The 23,851-nt window shown below is 43.4% G+C and overlaps 1 protein-coding gene across 1 annotated transcript; it reads left to right on the top strand.

Annotated features, from left to right (window-relative positions):
• Window positions 1-450: 450 nt before the first annotated feature.
• Window positions 451-20,752, top strand: LOC311232590 (radial spoke head protein 3 homolog; the record flags this gene model as incomplete). Its single annotated transcript, XM_084319450.1, has 8 exons — window positions 451-679; window positions 3,711-3,795; window positions 8,022-8,154; window positions 11,685-11,830; window positions 12,781-12,984; window positions 14,726-14,888; window positions 16,079-16,165; window positions 20,688-20,752. Exons 1-8 carry the CDS (start codon window positions 591-593, stop codon window positions 20,750-20,752), a joined length of 972 nt encoding a protein of 323 aa, XP_084175576.1. The 5' UTR covers window positions 451-590.
• Between the last annotated feature and the right edge of the window lie 3,099 nt (window positions 20,753-23,851).

Genomic DNA, 23,851 nt, shown 5'->3' on the forward strand with positions numbered 1-23,851 from the left:
CGAAGTCAACTTCCTGTCTTTTTAACTTTCTGTCTCGTGCATGTCTATGGCTTGGGGGGGGGGACATGCACTTAGAATAACCAGAAAGGCTTTCGAAATAGTGAAATGCCATGTTGGCCTCAATATTTTCAAAACTAATTATATGAAAAGGTTATGAAATGAACAAGAATGTGATAAAATATGTAATAAAAACGGAGCTCACCGCATACATTTGATCGTAGAAATCCGTTTGTTTCCCCAATACCAAGATGGCGACGGTCTCGTGACGTCAGAGTGTCTTCGAGAATGGGCAAAAACACAGCTCGTCACGCGATTGGGCAACAGTGGCCAATCAGAGAGCGTCTGCCAGAAAATGCGGCTACGGAAAGTATAGACGCTGATAACGGTCTACAGAGGAAGTGACGTCAGCAAGGATCCTGGATACCGTCGCGAAGACTAACAACACCAACGTCTAGGAGGACATTGATGATTCTCTCCGCTCCGTCTATCCGGCGTTTGTTTTCAGAGCTGAAGATATTCAATGTACCTCTAGACGTTGGCGGCTATTGTTGTTGTTGCGATACAGTTAGCTAGTCTAGTGTGAACGAAGAATGGCCTCGGAGGCTCCGTACATCTTCTCGAGTCGTCCAAGACCCGTTCCTCCTAACCGCTCCAAGTACAGGGAGGCTTCCACCGAGCGGTGAGTGACGTCACTTTGTAAACAATCATGACGGGTTAGGATTGTAACTACTAGCTAACTAACCTAAACATACCACGTGTGAGTGTGTGTTTACTAAAAGATACAATTATACAATTAATTGTTTTTGTAACCTGATATACTCATTGGCATTGGGCTCGTTTGATGTGAATAACATATTAAAAGAACACATTTCATTTAGTGCACACTGTGTGTGCCCCCCCCCCTCCTACACATTTATATTATATACGTGGTGTTCAGGTCCACTGGATCAGAACGTGTGTACATTGTAGGTGAAAATAAGTAAACATGGTAAAAATGTAACAAAAAGGTTGACTGTGTTCCTTCACTGTAGTCTGCCTCCACCTTGTTTCATTTATAATATAAATGAAAAATAAAAAATAAAGTGCGTTACAAATTGAATTTATTATTATTATATAAATATAATTATATAATAATAATAAATTCAATTTGTAACGCACTTTATTTTGTGACAATCTCAAAGTGCTAACTTACATGAACGGAGGTAAAGATAACAAAAATATATATATATATGAATAAAAATGAAATGAAATGGAAGAAACATTCAGATCAAAATCCAATTTTTTTTAATTTTTTAAACACACAAGGCATCGGTCGGTCCATTTAGACAAATGCCTTGTTAAAAAGAAATGTTTTTAGGCCCCTTTTAAAAGCCTCAACGGACTGTGGTGCTCTCAGACGGTCGGGGGGGGCATTCCACAGCCGAGGAGCAGCTGAGCAGAAGGCCCGGTTGCCCCCCCCCCCCCCCCCCCCACGGTGCGGAGGTGTGTCCTGTGTTTGGGTTGGAGTGTGTTTGAGTGTCCAGAGCGGAGGGAGCGGGTGGAGGTCGGGGGAGCGATGAGCTCCTTTTAGATAGGAGGGGGCGTTGCTGTGGATGCACTGATGGGTGAGGAGGGAGACCTTGTATTCAATCCTGGAGGAGACGGGGAGCCAGTGTAGGGAGTGGAGTATGGGTGTGATGTGATCATATTTCCGCACTCTCATCAGGATCCTAGCAGCACAGTTCTGAATGTGTTGGAGCTTCTGGATGCTCTTGCTAGGGATCCCGATGAAAAGACAAAAATAGGGCTAGGGAAGTAGGGAAAAAAGGGGGATGAGGGCAGGTAAGGGATAATGGACCTAATCTAATATAAACTAACTGATGGGGGAAAGCCTTGGTGAAGAGGTGTGTTTTAAGAGCAGTTTTGAAGGTGTCCAGGGTTGGGGCGTTGCGGATTTTGGGGGGGGGAGAGAGTTCCAGAGGGTAGGGGATGCCACGCTGAAGGCTCCGTCCCCGAAAGTCCGTAACCTGGTGCGAGGGATGGAGAGGAGACCTAGATCAGAGGATCGTAGGTTCCGGGATGGAGTGTGCGGCTCAATACACACAATTGTTAAGGGGATGCAGACCCAGAGAAAGATTTTCGTCTTGTTTACATCAGGGTCCCCCATTTTCAATTTATAATGACATTTATGACAGAGGAGAGATGATGATGATGATGATGATGATGATGATGATGATGATGATGATGATGATGATGGAGGTCCAGGGCTATGGCGTCAGGGTTGATGTTTTTGATGTTCCTGAAGTGAATTTGGCGTTTGGGCTTGTCGTGGGGTGGAGGGGAATGGCAGCTCCATTGAGATGACCCTGTGCTGATCAGGGCAGAGTCACTGATGACCAAGTCGAGTGTGTGTGTCCTATCGTGTGTTGGGACATCGACGTGCTGTGTGAGGTGGAGGCGGTCCAGTAGTTGTAGTAGTTCAGATGGGGGGGGGGGGGGGTGTCGACGTGAATATTGAGGTCTCCTAAAATTAGGATATTGGTGGAAGTATAGTACAGAGTGTTGTGAGGAGATCGTGCAGTTCTGGAATAAAAAGTGAGTTTGGTTTAGGTAAATGAGTAGTACTGTCGGGCGGCCGCCGTAGCGCATCGGACTAAGCGTCTGTCTACCACCACAGAGACAGTGGGATCGAATCCAGCTGTGGTACCTCCGGCTTGGCCGTTGTAAAACAGCGACTCCTACAGATCGGTCGGGGTGCCTGCACAGCAAGGTCGGGTCCTGGGGGAGGTAGTGTGACCTTCCACACGTTACACTCCCCCAGTGAGAGTCCGCGCTGCCAGGTGAAAAGAAGTGGGGATTGGCTACACATGTGTCGGAGGAAGCATGTGATAGTCTCCGCCCTCCCAGACCGACGGTAGGGGGCGGAGCATGCAACAACCAGGTAGGGGATTGGGAATTGGCATAACGACTACCATTGGGATGGGGGAAAGATGGAAAAAGAAAGGGGGAAAAAGATAAAGCAAAAAAAGTAGTACTGTAGTACTGTCATAGTGGACAGTATATACAGTACACTGTGTTCCTTCACTGTCTGCACCTTGTTTCATTTATATTATATACACTGTGTTCCTTCACTGTCTGCACCTTGTTTCATTTATATTATATACACTGTGTTCCTACACTGTCTGCACCTTGTTTCATTTATATTATATACACTGTGTTCCTTCACTGTCTGCACCTTGTTTCATTTATATTATATACACACTGTTCCTTCACTGTCTGCACCTTGTTTCATTTATATTATATACACTGTGTTCCTTCACTGTCTGCACCTTGTTTCATTCATATTTTTCAAGATAGACACGATTTATTCCATTCATGTCTTCTTCTTTCGTGTAACGCCAGAGGTCCAACTCCGTATCTTGTAGCCATGCCCTTAATAACTCTGGACTCTTTTTTTCTTCTTCTACAAAATACATCACATTTGATACAATCTAGGTTGTAATTGAGCTGTCTAGAAATTGCTTGTAAAAAGGACACTTTGACACACACTGCCCCCGGGTAGGAGCGGGAATCGAACCAGGAGCCTTCCGATTACCAGACGTCACCTCTCTATACCTCCTGATGAACCACTGTCGCCCGAGTTAAGACACACTACTCACCGTATTGTGGAATGACTGCATGACAACAAGCTGTCTCTCTTCTTTTATTTGTATTTTCTACAAACAACACAGGAACGATGGTCCCGGCAGTTATGGAAACATCATGCATGACCGCCGTGTCGTCCGAGGAAACACCCACCAGATCACCACACCGGTGGTGAGTAACACCCACCAGATCACACCAGATCACACCAGTAGTGTGAGTAACACCCACCACCAGATCACACCAGTAGTGAGTAACACCCACCACCAGATCACACCAGTAGTGTGAGTAACACCCACCACCAGATCACACCAGTAGTGAGTAACACCCACCACCAGATCACACCAGTAGTGTGAGTAACACCCACCACCAGATCACACCAGTAGTGAGTAACACCCACCACCAGATCACACTGATAGTGAGTAGTGAGATAGTGAGAGCTTCTATCCCCAGGCCATCAGACTGCTAAACGAACAATGAACACTACACAACAACAACCACCAAACGCACATAGCACACACATCCACACGCACACACTCACTTTAAACAGACACACTGTAGCACCCACTCCACACACTTTATAGCACACACCCACTTTAAACAAACACACTGTAGCACCCACTCCCCACACTTTATATTTCTTGATGAAGGATTGCACTACAACTCGTACACCTTACTGTAACTGAGGGGTACAATTCCCTGACTGTATTGATAAGTATGGTATCATTAAACCACTACCGCTTTATGTACTTTAATTACTGGCCATACAGTACATGATATCTAAATATAATGAACACTTCCCACAATGAACCGGTTCTACACAAAGTTGTCTTTAAGTATTTATTGCAGCAAAAGGTACATAATACTTCTCTATTATACTTTGAATGCACTTGTAAGGCAAAGGAATGTGCGTAGGCAAATCAACAATGAATGTCCATTCTCTGGTTACGCAGGAGGTAATTATACAACCTGAATCTTAGGGAATTATATCTATGGTACACTAGTAATATATAGCGGGAGATACTGGAAGGGTCCCCCTGGTTGTAAGCCAGCAGGGGTAGAGGATCTGTCGGTAGTAGAGAGTCTGGTCAACGATGACTAAGGAGACTCCAAGTACAGGAGACGGTGCAATAGCCTCTTGATCCACAGACGAATACAGCTGTTCTCCGTAGACTGTAGCTCCACAGTGAAGAAAGCTAGCCGGCCTCAGGCTCTCTGAGGCGCCGACTCGACTTGGCTCCTCGCGGGGTAAATCCAACACGTGTAAGCGTCGGCGATTCTCCGCTCCATAAATCACAGGACCAAAGCAAATATAATCCAGCCGCAAAGGGCTATGTAGTCGTCGGGTAGATTAATCCAGTGTACATGTCCACACGGTTCTCGTCTAGGTCTCCTCGGGTGAAAGCGCCATGAAAGCAGCCCAGCCTGGATAAGAACTCTAGCTAATACGAGGAAGCGTTGGTGATGCTGGTCACTGTAGAACTTTAGCCGCACGATACACTATACACAAATAGACTATTACTGACTTAATAGAAATATGTCGCACTCGACGGTATAGCGCCAAACTCTGACAATTCAGTTATTAATTCGCACGCGGTCTCAATGCTCTATTCTGGGGCCAAACAGGCCATACTTCACCGCACGGAGTATCGTGGGTGAGGCTTCAACTTATTGGGTAACTCTTGACTTCTGACTAAGTGCTTCTGTATTCACCTGCGCCGTATTTATATGCACGGTGAACAAACTAGTGCCAACGACATTTCTGTCTCGTATCCCTGGGCAAGGCCGGGCATGCACAGACATGTCTTGACGGTGACTTTGAACCTGACTCTGGAGGCTGGTCCCTGGCGCCGGTGGACCGCTGTCCAATAGGAGAATGAAATATTATGGTCTGTGCTAAAGGGATATTCCGTGTATATGTACAAGGAATATACAAGGGATATCAAACGATATACAAATACTATGCAATATATATCAATAAATAAATATATATATTCGGTTTAATCTGATCCTTTGTAACACCTTACTGTAAATTGTACCTAAATTGTACCTCATCCCATTTCTGCTTTGCACTATATAGTACTGTACATTAGTACACTGCATAGTATTGTATATTATATGGTAACTCAGAACATTGTACATATGTCTATACCGAACACTGTGACCTCATTTTCTTCTTCTAAATTACATGCTATACTATGTTATTTGATACTATCTTGTCTAGCACAGTCTCTGGAGCGTAACAGTAAGAAGCATTTTGTATGAAAGTATTCTGTACTTCTGTATGACAACTATTAAAGAAACTTGAAACTAACACCCACCACCAGATCACACTGATAGTGAGTAACACCCACCACCAGATCACACTGATAGTGAGTAACACCCACCACCAGATCACACCGATAGTGAGTAACACCCACCACCAGATCACACCGATAGTGAGTAACACCCACCACCAGATCACCACACCGGTGGTGAGTAACACCCACCACCAGATCACACCTGTAGTGAGTAACACCCACCACCAGATCATCACACCTGTAGTGAGTAACACCCACCACCAGATCACACCTGTAGTGAGTAACACCCACCAGATCATCACACCTGTAGTGAGTAACACCCACCACCAGATCACACCTGTAGTGAGTAACACCCACCACCAGATCACACCAGTAGTGAGTAACACCCACCACCAGATCACACCTGTAGTGAGTAACACCCACCACCAGATCACACCTGTAGTGAGTAACACCCACCACCAGATCACACCTGTAGTGAGTAACACCCACCACCAGATCACACCTGTAGTGAGTAACACCCACCACCAGATCATCACACCTGTAGTGAGTAACACCCACCACCAGATCACACCTGTAGTGAGTAACACCCACCACCAGATCACACCAGTAGTGAGTAACACCCACCACCAGATCACACCTGTAGTGTGAGTAACACCCACCACCAGATCACCACACCGGTAGTGAGTAACACCCACCACCAGATCACACCAGTAGTGAGTAACACCCACCACCAGATCACCACACCGGTAGTGAGTAACACCCACCACCAGATCACACCTGTAGTGAGTAACACCCACCACCAGATCACACCTGTAGTGAGTAACACCCACCACCAGATCACACCAGTAGTGAGTAACACCCACCACCAGATCACACCTGTAGTGAGTAACACCCACCAGATCACACCAGTAGGGAGTAACACCCACCACCAGAGCACACCTGTAGTGAGTAACACCCACCACCAGATCACATCTGTAGTGAGTAACACCCACCACCAGATCAGTCCCGATACCGATACCTGGGTTTGGGTATCGGCCAATACCGATACCGATCCGATACCCATTGTCCAAATCTTTTTTTTCTCCAAAAAAAGTAAAAATAATAATAATTTAATCCACGTTTATTTTTATTTTTATATTAAAATATCTTTTTGTTTGTAAGAATTGTAAAGGATCACAAGTGTGTTTTTGATTTGTTGTGTAAACAAAGACAGGAAATAAACTTTATTCGTTCAATTAATAGACTGTATGCCTCACTGTCACTGTTGTGTGGAAGAGACTGGGATCATTCTTTTGCGCAACAAGGCAACATCAGGCTCGACTTAAAACATTACTTTCCTAACTTAGTGAAACTAAATGTAACAAATGAACACGTAGATATAAATGTACTGAATGGTTATTTCTTATTTTATTTATATATATATATATAAAAAAAAAAAACGATATATATATATATTTCTTTTACCGATACCCGATCCAGCTATTTTACTGATATCGGCGGCCGATACCGATATCGAATCGGTGCATCCCTAACACTCACACCCACCAGATCACACCGGTAGTGAGTAGATTTAACCGTTGGTTTAAAACACTTATCTCATCACGGCCCCTACTCCCCGTTTCGTCTCATGCGGCCGGGTCACGCGGACGGATGCATTCGATCGTTGTGGCTTTTGCCTCCGACAGGCGGCTCAGCCGGACCCTGCAGAGGATGCACTCGATCGTGGCTAGTAGGGATGTCCGATGTTATCGGCCGATACTGGCGTTCAAATGTAATATCGGAAATGATCGGTATCGGTTTTCCAAAAAAAGAAATTATAATTAAATAATTCTTTTTACATTTATTTAACCTTTATTTACCCAGGCAAGCAAAGTAAGAACAAATTCTTATTTAATTTATTGTCAAAAGTAATTCCACGACAAGAGCATATGTAATGTTAATTACCTGAAATTATTAAGTTTTTTGGGGGGGGGGGGGGGACCCTGCATATATCGGTATCGGTTGATATCGGAAATTAAGAGTTGGACAATATCGGTGTATCGGATATCGGTAAGAAAGCCAACATGGAACATCCCTACTTGTGGCCTGTCTCTCTGCCAGGCGACCCAGCCGGCCCCCGCGGAGGTGGTCCAGAGGAGGAGAGGAGTCACGAGGCGGAGGCGAGTCCCGGAGCAGAAGCGGCCATGGACCCCTCCGCCGCTGGAGGGCAGGAGGCACACTCAGGTCCAGACAGGTACGACAACATCACCTCTGCTGCTCAGGCCTGGGGCTGATCCACTTGTAGGGCTGTACCGAATGCTTCGCAGCTTCGAAGCTTCGATCATAATGTTGACATTCGAATTCTAAATCAACATTTGAATCTTTAAATTTTTAATAATTATAAAATAATAATAAACAAAAAGATAATTTTTTTTTTTAATCTTTATTTTTTTGTCTATTCAATCTGTTTTTAAAGTACCAATGGGGTTTTTATTCACAGTTGCAGATAAAGATTAGGCTACACTAATATTATAATATTATCACTTTCATACCAACCGTGCCCTTATTGGATTATTTATGTTGACGAAACTGATGAGTTATATTCATTAAAGAAAGTTGATTTAATAAAAGAAAGACTCATTTAATCAGATTAATCACTTTATTCAAATTGAGGATTTAGTTAAAAAAAAGATTAATTTTTTTATGAATTACATATTTTTGTATAGACATTCGAAGCTTTGTTCGAATACTTCAATCGAAGCTTCGAATGTTAAAAAAAAAATGACATTCGGTACAGCCCTATCCACTTGCTCACGGACCTTGCCATATAGTTTTGGCATTTCAATTTGGCTAAGGAGGCTGAGAGGAGACTTGCTTTAGCGCAGCAACGGGCTAACGTTAGCCACTAAGCTAACGTTCTAACGTGACTCTGCGGCACCAGTTCCATTTGTGAGGAAAGGGGGGGGGGGGGGGGGGGTATATTGACGAAGCTTGACAACGGAGGTTCAAAGATAACTTCACATTTATTTGGCTATTCGTTTCTTTATATCGCTTTATCCATCGGGGCTGCTCCTGTTTCCAACTCTGTGTGTTGACAATCCTGGTGTGACGTCATCAACTACGGCAGCTTAGGACGCTCAAACCACAAACTCAAACCTATTGCATCACGCTCTCTCTCTCTCTCTCTCTCTCTCTCTCGCTCTCTCTCTCTCTCTACGTTGTCAAACATGTACACTAAAGTTAAGTTATGTTGGAGTTGTATTGTGTTTGAGTTGTTTGATGGAAAGAAACCTCCTGTCCTGCTGTAGTTTTTATTTTCACTTTGTGTCGCTTGATTTGATTGTATTTCATGAAAAAAGGTGTTTTTCAGAGATGGAAGTAACTTGAGAAAAGGTTTAGCATTTTTCTATTGCAGTTTTGCACAATAGATGTTCTTAAAATACCTCTATGTGAAATATGTCCTAGTAGTAATACAAGAGTACAGTAATAGGTGCCATACCAGTGTTTTACCCCTTCAGAAGCATTTATATAGACATTATTATTTTTATTAATCTTTTTTTTTTTCCCTCACTTTTTCTGTATTTTGCTCCCATCCCAATTGAGTCGTTATGCCAATTCCCTTCCTGGTCGTTGCGCGCATTGCCCCACTGTCGGCCTGGGGAGGGAGAAGACACCTCCGATACATGTGGAGTCAGCCAGCCGCTTCTTTTCACCTGACAGCGAGGACTCTCACTGGGGGAATGTAACGCGAGGTTCACGCTATCTCCCCCCGATCCCCTCCCTGCTGAACAGGCGCCCCGACCGACCAGTAGGAGTCACTGTTTACAACGCACAGGACACATACCCCCGCCGGCTTCCCACCCGCTAACACTGCCAGTTGTGTTAGTAGGGACGACTGACCGAGCCGGAGGTACCGCTGACAGCTGGAGTCTCTGCGGTGGTAGGCGAGCGCTTAGTCCACTGCGCTACCCAGCCGCCTTTATATAGACATTTTAAGATAAATGAATATACCGTGATATATACCGTTACCGTCTATGCTTCAAATTATACCGTGATATACATTTTAGACCATACCGTCCAGCCCTACCATAGCGACCCCCTTTGACCCACATCGAACGGTTCTCTCTCCCCCCAAAACAGGCCTGTAACCTGGGATAGTAGATAACGTCTGAGCTGTCAACCATTTCACACCTACCACGGTATAAATGCATGTGAAATGTGTCCAGACACCTTCGGTGTAAAAGACTAAAAGCCACAGGGCGGCTGATTGGCGCAGTGGGCAAGGTGCTCGCCACTAACGCAGGAGACGCTGGGTTCGAGCCCAGCTCTCGGCGTTGCTACCGGCTTGGCTGGTCGTTCATACTAATACAATTGGCAGTGTTAGGGGGTGGGAAAGCTGGTGGGTGGGGATTGGACGTTGTGGACAGCGACTCCTACAGGTCGGTTGGTGCGCCTGTACAGCAGAAACAGGAAGTATCGGGGGCAGCGTGAGCCTCCCACGCGTTACTCCTCGCCACTGAGAGATCGCGCTGTTCAAGTGAAAAGATGCGACAGGCTGCCTCCTCGTGTACCGGAGGGGACACGTGATGCAAGGCTTCTATCCTCACTACAGCCAACCAGTGGGAGGCATGGTCTAGCAACGTTCGAGACAGGGGAGGGGAGAATTAAAGGGAGAATTGGCGAGGCGAAATTAAGATGGGAGAACAAATAGAAAAATAAGGAGAAAAAGTGGATAAAAAAAGAAAAATACTAAAAACTACATTGCCTGAATTAAAGGTGTTTACATAGTACTTATCCTGTTATAATCATAACGAAAACCAGTCATATCTTTCATCAGGCATAATAATAATAATAATAATAATAATAATAATAATAATAATAATAATAATAATAATAATAATAATAATAATAATACATTCAATTTATATAGTGCTTCTACGGTGCTCAAAGGCGCTTTACAGTGTAAATGGTGCATTTATATATCTCTTTTATCCAAAGCGCTTTACAATTTGTTCCTCACATTTGACCCGTTCACTCACACATTCACACACCGACGGCCGGAGGCGACCATCTAAGGTGCCGACCTGCTCGCTTATTGCTTATTAACAGCGGAGGAGTGCTGCCGAGTGCTTCCGCGTTTTCCCTGATTGGCTGCGACACGCCCCGCGGCAGGCGCGGCAGCCGCAGAGCGGAGCGGCAGAGCTTGCGGCATTATGTAGCCGTAATCCGCGATGATTTTCATTCGAAGCTTAGCTCACCTGGCAGCGCTGCGGTCCGTTGGTGACAAGTTCGAATCCCATCATTTTTTTTTTTTTTTAACGTGTATTCTTTCGCCGGTTAAGGTTAGGCATGGTTAAGGTTAAGGTTAAGGTTAGGCATTGTTTCGGAGTTGGTTTAGTTTAGGCGCTGTTAAGGAGCTGGTTAAGGTTAGAGTTTGTCTTAGAGAATGGCAATATTCTTTCTATGGTTAAGGTTAAGGTTAGGCATGGTTAAGGTTAAGGTTAAGGTTAGGCATTGTTTCGGAGTTGGTTAAGGTTAGAAGGGTTAAGTTTAGGCGCTGTTAAGGAGCTGGTTAAGGTTAGCGTTTGTCTTAGAGAATGGCAATAGACAGCCTATTTCCGCACTGCCGCTCTCTCGCGCTGCCGCGGTCACATGGTCACATTGTCACATTCTTGCACTCCTCCGCTGTTAATAAGCAACACGCGACCTGCTCATCGGGAGCAGTTAGGGGTCAAGTGTCTTGTAAAAAATAAAAAAAAAAAAAAAATCAATTACCTTTTTCAGAGCTTTACCTCGAGGAGCTGACCGTTTACACAGAGGCCATCGACGTCCAGTGTCAGACCGACACCTTTCTGGACAGACCAGCCACGCCTCTCTTCATCCCTGCCAAGTCTGGACAGGACGTAGCCACGCAGATACAGGAGGGAGAGGTGAGTGACCTGCACACTAGACTACTGCACACAGATAGGGGACCTGGAGACTAGACTGCATGCTGTACATGTAATAACTCTCTCTCTCTTGGTATCAATAAGTAAGGGATAATGTATAGCTACTAGGTCATTGTCGCAAAATAATTGACCGACACGGCGTTCTAAACGCAGTGAAGGTCAATTATTTTGCGACAATGACCGAGTATAGCTATACATTATCCCGCTTATTACAGGGCTAACTTACTAACAATATATACGTGATTCATTTTACACCATCGACAAGACGAGATCAAATGCAGACGCAGTTGTTCTGTGGCTCCTCTGTCATCGCCGGCAGGTGTGTGGACTTGATTGCACCTGATGCAGTGCAGCTGTGCATAATGGTAAAGCTTAGCTTTCGTGACTGCGAAATGCTCGAAATGCTTGATTGTGATTGGTCAATAGCGCTCTGTTGCCCCTAACAGCGGTCATTATTGCGCGTTGCCCGTAGCAGCGGTGAATTATCGAGAAATAATTGACCGCTGTTGGGGGCAACCGAGCGCTATTGACCAATCACAATCAAGCATTTTGGCGAATGTTAAAACGCCATGTTATAACATGTAATAACTCTCTCCCCTGGTATCAATAACATGTAATAACTCTCTCACCTGGTATCAATAACATGTAATAACTCTCTCACCTGGTATCAATAACATGTAATAACTCTCTCCCCTGGTATCAATAACGTGTAATAACTCTCTCCCCTGGTATCAATAACATGTAATAACTCTCTCCCCTGGTATCAATAACATGTAATAACTCTCTCCCCTGGTATCAATGACATGTAATAACTCTCTCCCCTGGTATCAATAACATGTAATAACTCTCTCCCCTGGTATCAATAACATGTAATAACTCTCCCCTGGTATCAATAACGTGTAATAACTCTCTCCCCTGGTGCTCCCCTGCAGCTGTTTGACTTCGACAGGGAGGCGCGGGAGGTGGTGGAGGTGGTGGTGGGCAAGACGGTGGAGCAGGCCCTGCTGGAGGTGATGGAGGAGGAGGAGCTGGCCTGTCTGCGCGCCCAGCAGAGGGTCTTCGAGGAGCACCAGAACGCAGAGCTAGCTGAGCTGCAGCGGCTCGAGGAGCAGGAGCGACGCCGTCAGCAGGAGAAAGTATGGAGGAGAGAGGGAGCCGGGGGACTATTCTGCAATCTGTTAATAACATTTTCAATCAATCAATCAATCAATCAATCAATCAATCAATCAATCAATCACCCCGGTCACCACCCACATAATAAACCTCTCCATAAAACAGGGACACGTCCCCAAAGATTTCAAAATTGCGAGAGTGACCCCCCTACACACAAAAAAGGCAGCAAATTAGACCCAGGCAACTACCGCCCCTTTTTCTATTCTTATCTCCATCTCGAAAGTTATGGAAAAAATTGTCTACGAACTGGTCGAAAAAGTACCTTGCAGAAGAAAAGCGAATCTACGAATTCCAATCTGGCTTCAGAACATCCCACTCCACTGGTGGACGCGGGCAAATACTGCGGCATGGTCATGCTGGACCTACAAAAGGCCTTCGACACTGTCAATCACTTCATTCTGATTGATAAGCTAAAAGCAATTGGTTTTGATAGTTCATCAGTGAGCTGGATGCAATCCTACCTGGAGGGGAGAGAACAGATGGTGGAGGTAAACTGTACCCTATCCCCCCCCCCTCACAGTGAACTGTGGTGTTCCACAAGGAAGCATACTAGGACCGCTACTGTTCCTAATTTATGCAAATGACATGTCATCAGCTTGTGACTGCAACTTGTTCCTGTTCGCGGACGACTCAGCCCTGCTAGTCTCTGGCAGGGACAAGTTGCAGGTTGAAAAAGCCCTCAGCTCTGAACTCGGCAGAATCTGAACCTGGCTCGTTGATAACAAACTATCATTACACCTGGGTAAAACAGAATCCATTCTCTTTGGATCAAATAACAAACTCAGCAAGGCCAACGGCTTCTCTGTTACAGTGGGTGACAATATTGTCACAAGGAAAGATGAAATTACCTACCTGGGTTCCATCCTAGAGGCAAATCTTTCCGGTGACAAAATGGCAACCAATGTAATAAAAAAAGTCAACCAACGAACAAGATTCTTGTACCGGATCTCCTCTCTGGTAAACAAGAATACCTTGAAGACTCTAACAGGAGCACTCATTCAAGGTGAAAGATTACAGTGTTCTTCAGCCTCTAATCAACTCGTCACCTGCTGCTCCGTGATTTCCCTCTGCGTTGTGTTTGTGTCATCGGTACTTGGTTATCTCACTGGCTGTCACACACTGTATCAACCCCGTTAATGCAATCCGACTCAAAAGAATTCGACACTGGCAACGTGATCTACTTCCTTAGATTGTGATGTTTATTTTCATAAACATAGCCTTGTACAAGATGGAAACAGTTCTGAAATCTCCTTGAAAAGTCTTTGAAGAAACTATATTCATTATTCTAATGATCTCTCCTGTTACCCCGCTCGGTGGTCGTTGCGGCCTAGCTGTTATCCAAAAGGCCTTCCCTGCTAGCCAAAGCTAGCAATGTCGTGGCATTTCCCTTCCCCCACCCTCGAGGGTGAGGAGGGATAGTTTCAAAGTCTGCTTGTCTTAGCCTCGTGTCCTAGTCTAACTTACACCGCAAGAAACTCACAGCTCATAACGTCTTTCCCCTAGCAACGGGGGCCCGCCCCCTTTTCTCGTTACTAAGTGACACGATACCATGGCCATCTGGTCATCTTTGACACACTAAACGCTGTGGTTACACTTCTATGTGACGACTGCCCAGTGCTGCTGTAGACAATGACATTGGCTCGCTGTTTATCTTTGGGCATGAGAGCTCAGCTGATAAAAGGCCCTCGTTTTCTCTGCACTCAGGATTTTAGGATCCTCCAGCAGAGGGCGGTGTTGGAGAAGGAGAGAGAGGTGGCTGAGAAGATGGCGTCCCGGTCCATGGCCCAGCGCTACCTGGCTGACATCCTGCCGTCAGTCTACAAATCACTGGCGGACAGAGGCTACTTCTACGACACCGTGGAGAGAGGTCAGTCTCCCTTCGGTCCTCACTGGTCAAAAGAACCACGGTCACAATCTTATTTTTATTCTGTCCTGCTTGAGGTTAGCGTTAGGCCTGAGGCCTCCAGTGAGTTTAAGGTTAAGGGTTAGTTAACCCTTTCACTGCCACACGACAGCCGGTTAACCCTTTCACTGTGACAATACAGAAGGTTAGCCCTTTGCTATCACACAAGCGACGGCGATGCTCCATGGATGCGGAGCTAATGATGCTAATGATGGAGCATCACCGTCGGTTGTGTGATAGTAAAGGGCTAACCTTCTGTCGTGTGGCAGTGAAAGGGTTAATATTAAGGCTGTCAAAGTTAACGCGGTATTAACGCGTTATCGCCCGATTCTATTAACGCCACTATTTTTTTTAACTCACGATTAACTTTTAAGATGTTTTTTATTTATTTTTTTCCTTTTTTTTTTTTTTTTTCTAGACTTCACTCAGGTGTATTGTTGATGCTCTCATTGATACTATGTTTGTTTCTGAAGTGTGTGTGTGTGTGTGTGTGTGTGTGTGTGTGTGTGTGTGTGTGTGTGTGTGTGTGTGTGTGTGTGTGTGTGTGTGTGTGTGTGTGTGTGTGTGTGTGTGTGTGTGTGTGTGTGTGTGTGTGTGTGTGTGTGTGTGTGTGTGTGTGTGTGTGAGATATATAGAGAGAGAGAGGGGGGTGAGAGAGATGAGGAAGGGGCGAGAGAGAAAGAGAGCTGGGAGTGTGTGTGTGAGAGAGAGAGAGAGAGAGAGGGGGGGGTGATTACTCAGCCCTTGTGTGGGTGAATGTAACAAGTTCCTAACGTTTTCTTTCCCCTATTATTTCATGCACACTTTATTCATTGTTTAAAATTATTATTTTCTTTTAAGTTATTTTGTGCATCACTCTGTTTTGAATTTGATGCAAATTTGCAATGGGTCATCCTTTTGTGTTAAATGGCTGCATAAAGCAAGCATTTGTTGACTCGCATGTTGATAAGAGAGTATTAAAACTTGGAACTTGAAAAAGATCCGTTTAAGGTAGAACAAAATGCGATTAATCGCGAGTTAACTATGGACAATCATGCTATTAATCGAGTTAAATATTTTAATCGATTGACAGCACTAGTTAATATATGTAAATACGGTATACTATATTCTAATATATATGTGTTTTCCTCTTGTTTATCCTCTCTGATTTGCAGATATTGAGCTGACCTTCCTCCCGTGGCAAATGGCTGAAGTTTGTAGCACTCTGGAGAAGAGAGAGGCGGCCAGGACAGTGTTGGACAGTAATAATAAACTTTATTAGCACCTTTCATACAGAAACTGCAGCTCAAAGTGCTTCACAACAGAAAAAAAAACAGGCATAAAATGACCACATAAAAGTGCAGACGTATAAAATCACAGTTTTTCACATTAGGATCTAACATCCCAACAGGCCACGTTGTTTTATGGTTTGATTCACTTTTAAATGGACAATAATAAAAATAGTAAGATAAAATAGACAGAGTAAAATTGTGCAATAGTGCAGTGCAATAAAATAGTAGAATAGAATAGATAAAATAATTTCTTTACAGTGCAATAAAATAGTTCTGGATTACTGTTCAACAGTTCAAAGTCGTCTTTACCTTCTCTGTTTGGTATCCACACAGTTTAAAACTTGACAGTCTTCCCTCCTGTTTGATACCCACTTTGACCCTCTTTGACCCAGTAAGGAGACGCAACACATTACAAATAATAATAATAATAATAAAACACTTGACACATTTACACAGATTTGACCTCAGGTAGCAAGAAGGGTAACCACTAGGATCACCTGGACATAGTTGGAGCTCCATCTAGTGGTCATATTTATTTAGCAGGGTGTTTCCGTAGTTCAGGAATATTTCAACATTACAGATGCCACTGTAACATAGACACAGGCGTCTCAGTCATCAAGGTCAAGTTTATTGCTATGTCCCAAACTGGGCAATTCATGTTACAGCAGATAAATAGGAGCTCCAAAAAAACACGGCAAACATACATAACAAGAAGAACACAGACAGACATGTACAGTACACGGTCGCAGGATCAGATCATGACAACAGTCAAACAAGCAACCACAACTAGGGCTGGACGGTATAGTCTAAAATTTATATCACGGTATAATTTGAAGCATAGACGGTAACGGTATATATCACGGTATATTAATTTATCTTAAAATGTCTATATAAATGCTTCTGACGGGGTAAAACACTGGCAGCTATTACTGTACTCTTGTATTACTGTTGTCAAGCCTCGTCAATATACCCCCCCCCCCCCTTTCCTCACTAATGAAACTGGTGCTGCGGAGTCACGTTAGAACGTTAGCTTAGCGGCTAACGTTAGCCTGTTGCTGCGCTAAAGCAAGTCTCCTCTCAGCCTCCTTAGCCAAATTGAAATGCCCAAACTATAATTATGGCAAGGTCCGTGAGCAAGTGGCGAAAAACTCGGTACAATTAAACACTATGCATCGACCACTGCAAACGTTGAGTGAATCGTTAAGTAACGTTAACGTCATTGCTACTGCTGTGACTAGCTGCTCCAGTCTACCGGTCACAAGGTATGAAGGTATAGTCAAAATCCATACCTCCTGCCTCCTCCATTGATGGCACGAATGGAAGTAGAGGTATAAATGAGAATTTGTATCTATTGTTTTTAGCTGCAGGGGTCTCCAAACGTTGGCCGGAAGGCAATAATTGATACTCCGGATTTAGGGGGTGAGAGCTCATAGACAACATGAGGCTAACAGACAACATTGATGTGGCCAACAGCGTCGACGGCAGCGATTTATTCGTCCTCAAACCGGTTCTCAGACCATTAGCCTAGTTCAGGGGTTCTCAAACGTGTTCATACCGTGACCCCATTTTATTTAGGATTTTTTTTGGAGGCCCCACATCGCGTAATTTCAACGCGGAATTAAGGAATATCAAAATAAAAGCACGTACGTTGTTGAACTTGATCATGCATATTTATTAGAAAATGTAATTACAGCACTATGTTATCAACACACATTTATAAAACGAGGCATATTTAGCCAGGATATGTTGCCAGAACGTTAAAAAAATTAAATAAAAGAATTTTTTTTTTTACACTTGCCAATGCGCTGTCCAACTCTCACCTACCCGCGACCCCTATTTGGGTCGCGACCCGTAGTTTGAGAACCACTGGCCTAGTATAAAGCCCCCGGGAGAGGTGTTTATGGCCCAACAGCTAGCTGGTAGGGCTGCACGATGAATCGGAAAAAAAAATGCGACCCCGATTCATAGACCTATGCAATCTAATTTCTAAATTATGACGATTTTATTTTTATTTTTTTTAATTACCTTTTTTTTTTTTTTTTACTTAACTTAACTTTTTTAAATGATGATGATTCTGACTTGAGTTATTTTGTATGTTACAAGAGACTTAAGTTTAAGTCAAGCACTTTCATATACGTTATGTTTAAGTTTAACTCACTTTGATAAATGATTTTATTGAAAAAATAAGAATCGTGTGAGAGAATCGTGATCTCGATTCTTTAAGAGACAAAAATCGTGATTCACATTTTAGCAAGAATCGCGCTGCAGCCCTACTAGCTGGTTCATATCCGCTTCCATTCATTCGTGCTGAGCTAGGCTAGCTCGCAGCCGGATACTCACTTCTTCAACCATTATCTGAATTAAAAAAAAAAAAAAAAAAAAAAAAAAAAAAAAAAAAAAAAAAACTAACCATACTGTCATGCACTTGTCCTAATAAACTAACCTACACTGTAGCACTCAACACTTTGATGAACATTGTTACTCAGCTGATAGAGTTGTGCTCTTCCTGATGGCTTGTCGTACAGAACTTGTAAGTCGCTTTGGATAAAAGCGTCAGCTAAATGACTAAATGTAAATGTAAAATGTAAATGTAATAGCTTTCTACTAAACGCACAGAGAGAGGAAACTGGTCTCCATCTTCTTATCTGACTCTGGAGAAGACGGTAAACGTATTTCCCATAATGTCGGTCGGTGAGTTCCTTTAAATGTCAAAATGCACACATTGTTCACGGTGCAGAACGTGATGAAACTACAGTGTTGATCCTGTCTGTGTGTTTCAGTGTTGGATGATTTAATTTTTGTCTTTTTTTCGTTTCTTTTTTTACAAAGCATAGTAGTAGAACTTCCAAAAAAACGAACAAATAAAATGACCGAAAAGGTGTAGGCTGAAGCCGAGGCTTATAATGGCCTCCCCTTTTTAACATTACACTACACAAAACAATAATACAAAAAAGAAACATAATTCAGCATATCATTTAGCAAAGGTTACAAACGTTTCATAGTTTTATGTACAAAACGTATACAGATTTTATTTATGTTTTATTCCTTTTTTTAAATATTTTTTCTTTTTATATATATGTTTTTCTTTTTCCCTTTGTCACTATTTGAACACAGCTATGTTATAGATGAAATATAACTAGGATAATAATGAGGTTTTAATATTTATGTATCACCTTATATTTGAATAATTTCTTAAAAGTATGTAGCGAACTACACATTTTCACTTCTTTGTCAAAGCTATTCCACAATTTTGCCCCTTTAACAGATATACGTCGACTTTTTATATTTGTCGATTTATCCCGATTATATCCCGTCTGTGTGTTTCAGTGTTGATCCTCCTGTCTGTCTGTGTGTTTCAGTGTTGATCCTCCTGTCTGTGTGTTTCAGTGTTGATCCTCCTGTCTGTCTGTGTGTTTCAGTGTTGATCCTCCTGTCTGTCTGTGTGTTTCAGTGTTGATCCTCCTGTCTGTCTGTGTGTTTCAGTGTTGATCCTCCTGTCTGTGTGTTTCAGTGTTGATCCTCCTGTCTGTGTGTTTCAGTGTTGATCCTCCTGTCTGTGTGTTTCAGTGTTGATCCTCCTGTCTGTCTGTGTGTTTCAGTGTTGATCCTCCTGTCTGTGTGTTTCAGTGTTGATCCTCCTGTCTGTCTGTGTGTTTCAGTGTTGATCCCAGTTCAGTTCTGAAACTGTCAAAATGCTTCACAACCTTCAAAAAAATCACTGAAAGAGGAACCGCTTAAATCACATCTCTAAATAGAATCCATACTTAGGTATATAACTTGTCTGTATTTATGTATCCATGTTGTATGTCTGTTAGTAGGTAGGTGTGTAAGCCTATACCCACGTTGTATGTTTTTGTTTTTGTTTTTGTTTGTTTATATTTTGTTTATATTTGTGATCAGGCTCCCTCCAAAAGCTTTAAATAGCTTCTTGGGAGACCTGGCACATGCACACAATTTTGTCGTCGTTGTTGTTCTCATATATATATATAGAACACTAGATAGCTTGCCCGCGCTGCCGGCCAATGGAGAGCGACGTCACTGAACCGCCGCCATCTTGCCCCAGTTAGCCTTGAGTGAGAGTGAGTGAGCTGCACAGACAAAAATACTCATAACTCGCTGAAATATTGACGGATTTACAAACGGTTTGGTTTATTACAAGCATTATTAACCTGGCTATGATTCAAGTGGTTTGTAAAAAAAAAAAACATCTTTAACAATTTTTTTTTTATAAGTATGCAGTATCATAACTACATCTTTGATGTTTATAGCAAACCAACCCGTTTGTAAATCCGTCAATATTTCAGCGAGTTATGAGTATTTTTGTCTGTGCAGCTCACTCACTCTCACTCAAGGCTAACTGGAGCAAGATGGCGGCGGTTCAGTGACGCTGGTGACTCCGCCTTAAGCTATCTAGTGTTCTATAGATATCTATGGTTGTTCTCACATGAATATATGTATTATGTAATATACCGTGTGTGTGTCTGTGTTTCAGTGATCATCCGGGACGTCGCCCAGAAGCGGCTGGAGCTCTGGAGCCAGGAGGAGGAGCCTCAGTAACTCTAATGGGGGGGGGGGGGGGGGGGGCAGAGGGGGGGGGGGGGGCGACAGAACAGGTGACATGAATGATTTGAACCGTTATTCAATCAAAACAAACTGTCTTTGTGTATTATATATGTATGTTTGTCGTCGCTCCCCTTGGGTGGGGTTTAGGGCGGGGGTCCGCAACCTTTACCATCAAATTTTTTTTTATTGATCCTTTTTCCTCCGATTTTCTCCCATCCCAATGTTAGTCGTTATGCCAATTCCCAATCCCCTTCCTGGTCGCTGCGCACTTACCCCCCACAGTCAGATCATCTGGGAGAGTGGAGGCTACCACGTGCTTCCTCCGACACACGTCCAGCCAATCAACCGCTTCTTTTCACCTGGCAGCGCGGACTCTCGCTGAGAGGGTGTAGCGTGTGGAAGGACCACACTATCCCACTTAGATCCTATCCGCGCTTAGCAGGCGCCCCGACCGAACTGTAGGAGTCGCTGTTTACAACGACCTGGACCCACCCCGCCAGCTTCTCCCACCCTCTAATACAGCCAATTGTATTAGTGTGGACGGCCAGCCAAGCTGGTGACAACCCCGGAGCTGTGAGCTGGATTCGAACAGGCGAAAGAGCCATTTTGACCCCCTCCCACAAAATAAAATGCCTCTGGAGCCGCAAAACCTATTCACCCTTAAAATGAAGATAACACAGTGTATAACATTTTATATAGTTATCCCCAAGCATACCCCACATTTAGCATAAAACGCCTTGACGATTGCATACCCAAAGTAATTTGCGATTTATTATACTTTACACAGTTATAGCACACAGTTTGTTGCATTAATGGAATTATAAAGCAACAAAAAGAAGATTTTTGACTTTTTATTGCTGTTTTTACCTGTTATAATAACAAAGGAAAACCTCAAACTCTTATGAAGAGGAGAAAAAAAGACTGGCTGTGTCTGTAGACCTATTTTTAAATAAAACACAGAAGAGGAGACAAAACACTGGTGTCTGTAGACCGACTTTGAAATAAAACCCTGAACTATTCAGGTATATTTGAGTCCTTCCCTTATTTGTGGAACATTTATAAAATAAAAAGTAGTCCACTTTGAAAAAAAGACTACCATGTGTAGACCTACTTTGAATTAAAACCCTGAACTATGCAGCTCTATTTGAGTCCTTCCCTTATTTGTGGAAAATCTATCAAATAAAAAGTACATTTTTAGTTGTTCGCAAATTTCTCACCACATATCAGGCATACAGGTAAGCCTGCATCGTCAGTCGTGAAAGCAAATTAATCTGTCCACGCTGAATTAAACCCTCTATTTTCCTCAGACTTTCCTTCCTTTTTTCCTTTTATTTTTTTCTTATCTTAGGGAGGTGGGTGTCCTGGGATTGGAGGAGGAGGTGGGTGGGGGATCTTGGGTGGGGAGGGCGGTTGAACTGGGGCAGTAGGGAGGGTGGTGTGATAGGGGGGGGGAGGTGTTAGTGTTGTGGGTGTTTATGTTTAATTTTCTTTTCATTTTTATAAAGTTTGTAAATAAAATAAAATAAATGCTAATAAACTGATTTAGGATGATTTTTTTATTGAAAAGAAAATGGAATAAAATGAAATAAAAATAAATACATGTATACAGTAATGTGTCCAGACCTGTTGGAGGAGCCTGAGGTGTGGCCAGCTGTAACCCCCCCCCCCCTCCCTACTCACCTCTAACCCACATATCAGACACAAATGTAAACGGAAGTGCAATACTTGTACCTAGAGTTCAGCGTTTGACGGTGTTACAGATTCTACCTTTTAAAATGTAACTGCAGTATAGCGCCCCCTGTTGGAACACTGTCCGATCCACTGCAGGCTTCATCCCTTTGTTGTATAAATTGAATGAAAAAATGAAGAAAAGTGAGAACCTGTACAGTAGGTGTTCACACCTGTGGGCAGGGGTGTAAAAAGTACCCAGAAATTATACTTAAGTGAAAGTATGGGTACCGTTTCAAAATCTTACTCGAGTAAAAGTCAGAGTATCTGGCTGTTTTTTTTCCCCTCTGAAATGTAATTGAGTAAAAGTACAAGTATTACAAAACCTAATAATACTCGAGTAAAGTACAAATCCCCAAAAACAGTACTTGAGTAATTGTACTTGGTTACAATACTTAAGTACGACACACCCCTGCCTGTGTGGGTTATCGTTAACCTACTCTGGTTCCAGGACAAAGTCCAGTCTTTACAACACGTCACTCAGCGGAGTCTGAACGCACCATAGAGGCGACAGTGGCTCGAGAGGTAGAACAGTTGTCTGGTAATCCAGAGGTTCCCGGTTCGATTCCCACTCACTCCTGTCGAAGACACTTAAACCCCTAATATTGCTCCCGATGAGCAGGTCGGCACCTTGCATGGTTATGGTCGCCTCTGCTGTCGGTGTGTTGAATGTGTGAGTGAATGGGTGAATGTGAGGAACAAATTGTAAAGCGCTTTGGATAAAAAGAGATATATAAATGCACCATTCACCATCCTGTACGTCCGTTTGGCTGATAGCAGGCGTACATTTACATTTAGTCATTTAGCTGAAACGCTTTTATCCAAAGCGACTTACAAGTTCTGTACGACAAGCCATCAGGAAGGGCACAACTCTATCAGCTGAGCAACAATGTTCATCAAAGTGTTGAGTGCTACAGTGTAGGTTAGTTTATTAGGACAAGTACATGACAGCAAGGTTAGTTAGGGTTAGATTTATTTATTTATTTTTATTTAATTTTTTTTATTCAGATAGCAAGCGTAGCCTGCCTAGATCACAGGCTTCTGAACCGCCTTGAGTAATAAAATAATAATAATAAACTCTATTTGGATAGCACCTTCCATACAATAAATGCTTCACAGCAGTAAAAACAGACGTGAAATGAGCATAGAAGTGTAATCCTCGTTAAAACAGACAACACTATAGTGTCATGAGACCTGCCAGAAGTACTTGACCCATCCCGTCGTCCTCCCCCCCCCGATCTGTTCTGCATGTCTTTCCATTGGTTTTATCTTATCGGGGGGGGGGGGGGACCCTTGCGAGCACAGAGGGGGAGAACATGCAAACTCCACACAGAAAGCCCCGGGAGATACCCCACCTGGGTACCT

Source organism: Notolepis coatsorum, assembly GCF_963971535.1.
Source record: "Notolepis coatsorum genome assembly, chromosome: 7".
Taxonomy (NCBI): Eukaryota; Metazoa; Chordata; class Actinopteri; order Aulopiformes; family Paralepididae; genus Notolepis; species Notolepis coatsorum.